The 10,541-nt window shown below is 46.5% G+C and overlaps 1 protein-coding gene across 1 annotated transcript; it reads right to left on the reverse strand.

Annotated features, from left to right (window-relative positions):
* Positions 1 to 2,831: 2,831 nt before the first annotated feature.
* On the reverse strand, positions 2,832 to 3,782 carry LOC112117417 (olfactory receptor 10A4-like). The gene has a single exon (XM_024215360.2). The coding sequence runs from the start codon at positions 3,780 to 3,782 to the stop codon at positions 2,832 to 2,834; it is 951 nt and encodes a 316-aa protein (XP_024071128.2).
* Between the last annotated feature and the right edge of the window lie 6,759 nt (positions 3,783 to 10,541).

Below are 10,541 nucleotides of genomic sequence, written 5' to 3' on the forward strand. Positions count from 1 at the left end.
GGGTTTTCCCATAAGGGGCCGATGTTAGGCACCCAAATTCTATGGGCAGTGAATGGGATTGGGCACCTAACAACCTTCGGTCCCATTATCAATTAGAACTGAACATGGTGGAGCAGCCAGGGCACTGTACTGGGACTCTGGAGAGTTGGTTTCCTGCCACTAGCCCGCTGAGTGATTCTGGGCAGGTAATGTTACCTCATTCTGCCTGAGTTTCTCCAACGATAACATGAGGACAAGGGTGAGGACAGGGCCGCCCGGGGGGGGCAAATGGGGCAATTTGCCCCAGGCCCCGGGCCCCACAGGGGCCCCCTGCTCCACCTCCACCTTCCCCCATCCCCCGGCATGTCAGCGTGCTGCATCAGGAGAGGCCCTGGACAGTGCTGCAGCGGTGAGGTTCCAGCGGGGCCTGACCTCCTTCAATTGAGTCAGAGCCGCATGGTAAGGGGGCGGGGCTGCGAGCTCTGGTCCCGCCAGAACCACACCGCTGCAACGCTGTCCAGGGGCCAGGACAGCTCCTGGACGCGGCGCGCTGAGGCTCCGAGAGAGGGGAGAGGCGGCGGTAACCCAGGAGCGGCCCTCGACAGCGCTGATGGGATGGTCAGGGAATGGGGAATGGAGGGTTGGATCTTGGGCTTTCCGGGGGTCTGTCAGGACTCGGCGGGGGGGTGGATAGGGGTCGGCGCAGTCAGGGAACGGGGGGGGGTTGGTGGGGGGTGGGGTCCCACGGTGGTGGTTGGGGGGGCGGTGAGGGGCAGGGCCAGGCTGTTTGGGGAGGCACAGCCTTCCCTGCCCTAAAGCTCATTCAGCAGTTTGAGGCTTGCAGACAGCTATTTAACACAATGAGCCAAGCTGTTATCTTTTCCCTTAGGGCTACCATCCCATTCACTTCTCAATGCCAAATTATAGTCTACATTTAATTTCAGTGCCATAGGGAGATTCATGTCAGGGGAGGGTAGCTTCATTTAAAATTAGCCACTTTAGATTAACAGTGATAGACCCAAGAGAGCCATGGGGGAGGGATCACATGAGATGAGCAATATCATACACCACCTACCTCCTTCCCCCCCCCCTGCATTCCCCGAGGCTCCAGAGGGGTTAATTCAGTGGTTCTCAAACTTTTGTACTGGTGACCCCTTTCACATAGCAAACCTCTGAGTGCTACCCCCCCCTTATAAATTAAAAACACTTTTGTATATATTTAACACTATTATAAATGCTGGAAGAAAAACAGGGTTTGAGGTGGAGGCTGACAGCTCGCGACCCCCAGTAATAACCTCGTGACCCCCTGAGGGGTCCTGATCCCCAGTTTGAGAACCCCTGGGTTAATTTAATTTTAGCACCCTGTGTCCATTCACATGCCTGTGCTATTTTGAACATTTCAGTTTTCACAGCATAGGCTCATCCCAGATTCTGGAACAAGCTCAAATGCTCAGTTCATGGAGTATGTACATAAGCTATACTAAAGACAAACCACAGTAACCATTTCCAGTTTGTGAGGGACCCCATGGAGCCAGTGTCTAGGAAACAGATAAATTCATGGAGGTTAAGTCCATTAATGGCTATTAGCCAGGATGGGTAAGGAATGGTGTACCTAGCCTCTGTTTGTCAGAGGGTGGAGATGGATGGAAGGAGAGAGATCACTTGATCATTACCTGTTAGGTTCATTCCCTCTGGGGCACTTAGCATTGGCCACTGTCGGTAGACAGGATACGGGGCTGGTTGGACCTTTGGTCTGACCCAGTATGGCCATTCTTATGTTCTTATGTTCTAACTTAAATGAACCCAAAGTTATGGAGACAGATATGAGTCAAGGAAGCCAGCAGAGTATCAGAAACCTGGAAAAATTTCTGACTGGATGGGCTCAGGCATTTGGTCATAAGCTGAGGTGGTTCAAAAGTTTTGGATTTTTTTTAAGCAGAATTTTTTTATTGTTTCTTTAAACAATCAAACACAGCAAGCAGCAAATATTTGGCCACACACTTCTGAAACCCCGAACCATGTTCAGGTTTTGGCAGACTAATTTCAGCTTTTCAATTAAAAAAACCACAACAAATTTTGAAGGAAAGCAGACATTGTCCGTGATTTTTTTCTGCTTTTTAAAAACCCCTAGTTTTCGATCCAAAAAAAGTTTTGACGGAAAATATTTGTCCAACCCTTTTAATAAGCTTTAGTGCCTTTTAGCACTAGCTGATGCTGAGAACCAGTGATACCTTATAAAGGTGACTTGAAAAGAAGTTTTCTCAAAATTGGGTTTGTGCCGAGATGCGGAAGGTTTCTCCATCTCCACTTTTTCCCAGGGCTATAAGAGCAGCGGTTCTCAACCAGGGGCATGTGTAGCCTGGGGGTACACAGAGGTCTTCCAGGGATACATCAACTCATATAGAGATTTGCCTAGTTTTACAACAGGCTACAGAAAAAACACTAGCAAAGTCTAAGCTAAATTTCATACAGACAATGACTTGTGTATTCTGCTCTATAGACTATACACTGAAATGTAAGTACAATCTTTATATACCAATTCATTTATTTCATAATTATATGGTAAAAATTAGAAAATCAGCAGTTTTTCAGTAGTAATGTGCTGTGACAGTTTTGTATTTTTATGTCTGATTTTGAAAGATTTTAAGTGAGCTGAAACTTGGGGATACGCAAGACAAATCAGACTCCTGAAAGGGGTACAGGAGTCTGGAAAGGTTGAGAGACACTGTGTAAGAGCAGGACACGAAGCCCAATGAAGCTCAGGGAAACACGACCTGGGACTACAGCAGGCTTCGGTTCAGGCCCTACCCCAGCCCATGTTAAATCTATTTTAACTCAAGGAAATTGATCCGTTAGCATGGTCCAAGCATGAATTTCCTGCAAGCTTTCCTCAGTGCCTCCTGGACCTCTTTGTTTCTCAGGCTGTAGATGAGGGCATTGACCAGGGGAGTCAGGATGGCATAGAAGACAGAGAGAACTTTCTTGAAGTCGCTCAGGATGTAAGTGGTTGGGAACATATAGACAATCAGCAGAGTTGAATAATAAATGCTCACCACAATGCGGTGGGAGGAGCAGGTGGAAAAGGCCTTTTGCCTCCCAGGGGTGGATGGGATTCTCAGGATGGTGGTGATGATGAAGACGTAGGACATCAAAATAAATAGGAATGGGACCAGTGAGAAAAGCAAGATGAGTGTGAAAGCCAATGTTTCCATCAGGTGTGGGTCATTGCAGGAGAGCTTTACAAGGGGGATAATATCGCAAAAGAAATGGTCAATAATGTTAGGGCCACAGAACGTTAACTGACGTATCAACAATGTTAATATGCCAATACATAGGAAGCCACCTATCCAAGAGCCACCTGCAAGTTGGAGGCAGGCCCTGCCACTCATACGGGCTGCATAGTGCAATGGATTGCATATCGCTAAATACCGATCATAAGACATCACCGACAGGAGAAGGCATTCTGTAGCCACTAGAGAACCAAAGAAATAATATTGTGTGAGGCAGACACTAAATGAAATGGTCCTATCGAGAGTCAGGACACCGGCCAGCACCCTGGGCAGGATGGTGGAGGAGCAGCAGGTCTCCAAGCAGGACAAGTTCCCCAGGAAGAAGTACATGGGGGTGTGAAGGTGCTGATCAGCCACAACTAGCGCAAAGATCAGGACGTTCCCAGCCACGGTTGCAATGTAGATGGCGAGAAACAGCAAGAAGAGAAGAGTTTGTAGCTCAGGGAGATTCCCAAATCCTAGCAGGATGAATTCCGTGAGAACCGTTTGATTCACTTGCTCTGGGTTCGCCATGACGTGCAACTAGGAGAAAGAAACCAAAATTTACAATGGAATCTGAAGAAGATATATTTACATCATGCTTTAGCATCAATTTAGTTCCATAAATATTGCATAAGGCCCCTCATCCTGTGGGTTCAGGGACGAACCAAGACTCTGGAGGCAAATTTCCTATTTCAATCTTTGAGATTCCAGTATCACCCCCCCTCCGGTCAGTGAAGAGATCGATGAAGGCGGAAAAGCACGCAAACCGCGGTGCATATTTATGTCAAAATTGTCAAAGCCATTTTGTATTAGTCTTTTGTAACTTCGACAAGTGGTCCCCATGGCTCACCACAGTGGACTGTGACTTCTTGCACTGCAAACATATTATTGGTTCAGCTAACAGCGAGGAGGCTCTAGTGGACTCATCCAAGAGCGGGGACAGTGACCAACATGCTGTCAAAGCAGGTTACATTAGTCTCCATGATACAAGGTCCAGCCCTTCCCTGCTTTTATTCTTTTTCTATTTTTTCACATTCATCCTAAACCTTTCCAGAGAGAGAGAGACGTCACTGAGCTGTTGCATCACAAACTGATGCCAAATTTACACTTCAGTCTCCTTACAGTGTTGTTTGAAGCATCACAACCACAGTGGTGTTTTGGTCACTTTCCTTGAGAAACACTCACCAATTGACTCTCATTTTGTTTCTGTCTGCAATTGAATCGTTCCTCGGTCCTGCTGTGAGTTTGCTTCCTTTCCCTGCTGGTGTTGTCTGCCAATGTGATTAACTTCACGTTCTGGGTGAAGGGGAATTATCAAATCGCACAGGACCCACAACCCAATGAGCTTGCTCCCCAAACTGGCTGTCCCCCACTCTCTGATCGCTCTGCTATAATGCAATTTTATCCAACACACCAGCTCCCCAGCTCATTGGTTTGCTCTCTGTTACTGAATCCCGTTGGTTTTGGAAACAGAGCCACTCAGCCAGCCACATGGTAGTGCCAGTAGTGAAGGCAATTGGATATTTTCAAACAGTGTCCTTGTAACACACGAACATGTCACATCAGTGTTACCCCATCAGCCACTGTATAATCATAGAATATCAGGGTTGGAAGGGACCTCAGGAGGTCATCTAGTCCAACCCCCTACTCAAAGCAGGGCCAATCCCCAGACAGATTTTTACCCCAGTTCCCTAACTGGCCCCTTTAAGGATTGAACTCACAACCCTGGATTTAACAGGCCAATGCTCAAACCCCTGAGCTATCCCTCCCCGCAATTCCACTGACACTAATAGCACGTGTGTTATAAGATTTATTTTTACAGCTGCTCAGTCCTCTGTGTGGCTCATTTTCCCCAGGCTTCTAGAGAGTTATCAATTTCTCTCTTAATAATCAAAGAACAATAATTAAATAGGCATTGTTAGAAAAACAATGGAACAACATGTAGAATTAGTGGAATTATTGTCATGATTTCAGGGTAACGGCATCTGTTTTCCCCCTCCATGGTCCACTCTGGGAGTTCCCAGTCAGGTCTCCAGCCATCACCTGTCTGTAGGCAGGGACCCTTCTCCCAGGCCCATCTGGCAGGGGGTTTCAAGACTGCACAGCTCCCTGCCTTGCATCATTCTGGGTTTCAGTTGAGTCTAGAACGACTTTTGAGAGAACTGACATATCCTCAGTCAGCATAAGCTGAGAGCCACATTCTGCCTGCTCCTGAGACAGAAGATTGGAGACAAACTCTTCCTCAGCAGATAAACTGCCATTCTTAACATTCACGAAGTTTGGATTTTCCTCCCCTTTGTTCCCAGACAAGTTTCTGGAGATTGGGGTAGCTCCCTCCATGGGCAAGTCATTACCCCCAACAGACACAGGCTTAGGAACACTTCCTTCCTGGGTTTTAGTTGAGTCCAGAACCACATCTGGCAGAACTGACAAATCCTCAATCAGCATAAACTGAGAGGTATTTTCTGCCTGCTCCACAGACAGAACACTGGAGACATTTTCTCCCCCAGCAGTTAAACTGCTTTTCTGACTAGACAAACGGTTTGAACTTCCCTCCCCCTTGTCACAGACCACACGGCTGTTCACAGACAAACACTGGGAAATTGGGATGGCTTTTTTAACAGGCAAATTGCCACTCCCAAGAGACAAACCATGGGAGATACTTTCTCCCTTATACACGTTGAGTTGAACCTGTTTAGTGATGGGTCTCCCTTCGGAGATCCCGTCCGCTAATAATTGGGCTAAAATCCCTGGGTTCCCCACTGTAGCCCTCATAGTGGGTCTCCCCCATACATTGTACGGAACTCTTGCGATCAGCTGGGGAGGCCCGTTGGGAACCAGGCACCCCTACTGATCGTCAAACTCCCTTGAGAGCCTGCACTCCGAAGAGGGAGCAGGGATCTAGCTTTGACAGAGAGTGGGAGTGGGGGATGCACTCCGTACGGGGACAGTGGGTTGTGGGTGAGCTCCCTGCATTAACTCCGTTCTCCGCATGTTCTGAGACAAAGCATTAATCCAATCCAGATGCCGAGGGGCTAGTGATCATATTTTCCCATATCCTCCCCTAAATTCTCCAGCTTCTTCCAAATCATTTTCCTAAGGGTCTCCTTGGTTCGGCACTGCCCAGGGCTGTGGGCGGTAGGGGGATTAGAATTGGGAGGGTGACTGGCAGAGTGAGGACCGTTATTTGTAAATGTGATAGCCTAAACGGGCTCTGAGGTAGTCTTTTTGCTGACTTGTCTTTTTAAGAGACCAGTCTCTCCCAGCAAATCTCCTGCCTGTTTGATTTTTGCTACTAGTTCACTCCAGGTTAGGTGCTCTAAATCCACAGTCCCCATGGTCATTTTTGTCTGAGAATTTAGTCCTGCATAACTGCTCTGTACTAATTCATGTCTCTGATACTGGAAAGTGATGATCCCATTTTCTTCTGTCTGAGGTAATGAATCAGAGAGAGCTACCAGCATTTTCTTTTGAATTAAGTAAGCCTCTTCTGGTTTCTGCTCTTCCATTATATACAGTTTCTTAAGGGAAGACACAGGCAGTAATATTTTAAGAGCACTTATCATCCATTCCCGGGGTCCAGTGACAGTCCACTCCCAAGAACCTATGCCATCTGCATCACAAGGAGAGGTGCATAGCTGAGCCAATTGGGTTAAGTCTATGCCATCATCAGAGGGGTACTTTTGCCAAACATGGGCCAGCCATGCAACGGCTGTGTCACGGTTCAGTGGCCCCAGTCTCAGCAATAGCCTACTACGTCTGTGACCAGCTGTGTTGTAGGAAGATCGGCTCCTGCAACTATGTGTTTAACCTCCGTTGTGGAAACAGGGGCAACATTATGCATGTGTGGCCAATCGGGGTTGAATGGGCTTTTGGGGACAGCATCAGGGGGTATCTTTATTTTCTCAGCGGGATCCAAATCACAATCCTCTCTCAACCTTACAGCTGCTACCACCCCCTTATGGGTGCTAAATTGGGCACACAATTTACTAATCTTTGCCTCACACTCCTGATGGTCTGCTGCTGCCTTTGCTGCCCTGTTTGCTTCTGCGAAGAAGTGAGTTGCTACTCTTGCTTCTTCTAACAGAACTTTTGTGTGTGTTAACTCTTTCCTATACTGTTCTGCATCACTGCTTTCCTTGTCTCTCTCCTCTTGTATATCTCTAAATACAGTCACCATTCTGAGCTTTTCTGCTATCAGTTCACACCCGTCTGTCTCACATTTGTTCAAACGCATTTGTTCAAACTGCTTTTTCTCCAGCTCCATCCAGTTCCTGTCTTTCCTTTACCATTTCAACCATGTCCAGACATGCATAAAATAATGCCCATGCATCAGCTGCATCCTTTGCACTAACACGTGGCTTAAAGGTTGTGCAATACTGTTCAAAGCTCAGACTAGCTTCAGTCAGGGGATTCTCACCCTTAAAACACCCCCTATCCCAGGGGCTTTTCCCCTTCTTCATTACCCATCTCTCTAACCTGTTGGTTTTCTCCTGTCTCAAGCAAGCAGCAAATAGGTCTTTTTCAGCCATCTCTATTTCCTTATCTCCCTAAGTCACAGTATTGCTCTAAAACCTTTATTTTTAAGACACAACTCTTAACTTCTTATTGCACAGTTCTATGGGTATTCTAAGCACAATTCTTAACAGAAGTTACCAAATATTCTATGAGAGAAGGACCTTGCTAAAGGAGCTTGGTCTGAAAAGTAAAAGAAAGAAAGCTTGCTCGGGTCTCTGCCTCAGTTTCCCTACTCCACAGCAACTACTCAACAATTACCACATGCTGTGGGTCACGTGTTGCCTGCATTTCTCCACCAATTTGTTACCAGACTTGCCCGTTACTTTGGAGTATGCTCATTTATTAGGGTTACTCTTCTGGGAGGAGGGGTTCTGTAATTCTATCAATGTACTGCTTATGTCACTTCTGTGTTCATATGGAGACCTACTTCTCCCTTCTGCAAGTCCCCTCCCAATGGAGCTATCCTGCAGGACCTAGGTTCCCCAGGGCTGGGTTCCTCCAGCCCCAGAACCGGATGAACACACACACACATTAACAGAGCAAGTCTGAGTGGACCGGGTCAATTAGCACTTTCGAGCTGTCACCCTTATATGTCCCTGGGCTCAATAGGCTGGGCAAGGCAGCGCTTTCAAGCTGCCACCCTTATGTGTCAAAGGTACCACACTGGAATAGAGTAAGCTTGAGCAGGCTGGGTCGAACAGCACTTCCAGGCTGCCACCCTTATATGCCCCTGTACTCAGCGGACTGGATCAAGCAGCACTTTCAAGCTGCCACCCTCTTATGTCACAGGTTTAGCTTGTCCCTATCCCCACTTTCACGTCACAATTGTACTGGTAGTAACCCACTAGATGAGCAAACCCCACAGGAATTTGGGTGCTGCAGGGATCTTTAGCTTAGGTAAAAAGCGTTGCTGCAGAGTAAATGGGGAAGCTAAAGACACAAAAGAGTAAAGTTAAGAAAGAGAGAGAGAGAGAAGCAACCAGCTTAACAATAAAAGTTATTTATTGAATAATAGTGATAACTATACAAGGAGAGCCTAAACCAACATAACTGTTACATTATTAAAGGTTAATACCTGAGGTAGAGAAGAAAACAGAGAGAGAGAGAGAGAGGTATCTTACCCACTCCATGGAGCTTGAACTGGTCGGGATTCCCAGTGATGGTGGTAATTCAGGGTCCTGAGTGCTGGAGACAGGAAGAGCCCCCAGCACGATCAGTCAGAAGAAGATGTAGTCCCAGTGGAACTGATGCAGAGTTTGGATCCAGGCATCAGAACACTTACTTTGGCATAGGTAGGGGTTTTCGTAGAGAAAATACAATGGTTCAAGGGAGAACACTAGATTGGATGACTCAAGGGTTTTCTGTAGGCTAGACAACAGGAGCTGATCACTCTTGGCTATGGATGATGTTCCATCCAGGGAGTTCACAATGCAATTAGGCTGCTTCAGTAGTTTGGATATCAATAAAGGATTTATTACTAGAATTGGTCTGATAACTGCTGAGCTGGGTGTGTGCAGGTGTAGGTTCATTAACATCTGGAGCAGAGATCCCCCATGATGCAATGCTTCCCTGCTTTTCTGGTCCCAGAGTTCAGTGCGGTTCTTGCCTTGGAATCTCTGTTCTCCATTCTGTATGCTAATGGAGATGCCTTAATCTTGTCACCCTTCTCAGGAGGGGTCTCCTAACACCCTTCACTGCTCTCTGCAAGTCTTTTCTCTGATCGGTTTTGATTCAAGCAGAGGCTGGTGGGGTGGGGTGTCTTGAGTCAGACAGGCCGGATACTGTGCCCTGGTTTCCCAAGAACAAAGAGCTGACTGGTATCACTTGCACAGGGAGGAACCCAGCAAGCCAGTCTACCTAATGCCCAGCACCATTGCGTTGCTTTCTCTCCAAGGGCTACAAACAGGTATTGCTAACACTTACGAGTTACCACACAGCACATTTATTTTCAAGGTGAAAGCATTACCAAGGAATTAAAAGAATTACCAGATCATTAAAAGACAATAAAGAGATTTAAAACAAACATCAAACAAACCAGGGGTCACCCAGCAGCCTTATGGGGCCCGAGTGGGGCAAAGTCTTCTTTGCAACCCCATCGTGGACAGAGATTCTGTTAATTTCTGTGTTTACTAGGGCTGGTCTATACTTAAAACTTAGATCAACTTACATACATCGCTCAGGACAATTTTGTGCCTTCTGTGATGTAGTCAAGTCGACTTCCCCCTCCCCAAACACACAATAGACACCACTAGGTTGAGGATACAATTCTTCTGTTGACCAAGTGTTACCATGCCTCCATGGGTCACAGCTGAGAATACCAAATGCAGGACAAACTGCTGAAATATAGGGCAGTCACACCCCAAAACTGGTAGTTATTCTCCCACAAGATATACCAACCCACCAACAAAATAAACTTCTGTCTCACCACACTGGCTAATAAGATGAAAGCACTAGACTTAATGAGGAGGGGTTATTTAAACCAATTGCATCAAACAAAAGGGTTCTTCTGATCCCAAAGGACCAGCCATACACCCAGGTCAAATATAACTCAGATCTTACCCAATAATCATGCTGTTGCCAATACTTTAGTATCTAAAATCTAAAGGTTTATTTATAAAAAGAAAGGAAGAAAGGTGAGAGTTAAAATTGTTTAAAGGAATCAAATCCATACAATAAATGCAAAGTTCTTGGATCAGGCTTGTAGCAGTGATGGAATAAACTGCTGGCTTGTTAAGTATTTGGTTGCTTCCAAATCACTGGAAGATCCTCAGT

The sequence above is a fragment of the Terrapene carolina genome, unplaced genomic scaffold (assembly GCF_002925995.2).
Source record: "Terrapene carolina triunguis isolate 2854851 unplaced genomic scaffold, T_m_triunguis-2.0 Scaffold233, whole genome shotgun sequence".
NCBI lineage: Eukaryota > Metazoa > Chordata > Testudines > Emydidae > Terrapene > Terrapene triunguis.

What these genes read in the sequence shown, in the direction of transcription:
- LOC112117417 (XM_024215360.2), bottom strand. Translation starts at nt 3,782, where the DNA reads ATGGCGAACCCAGAGCAAGTGAATCAAACGGTTCTCACGGAATTCATC.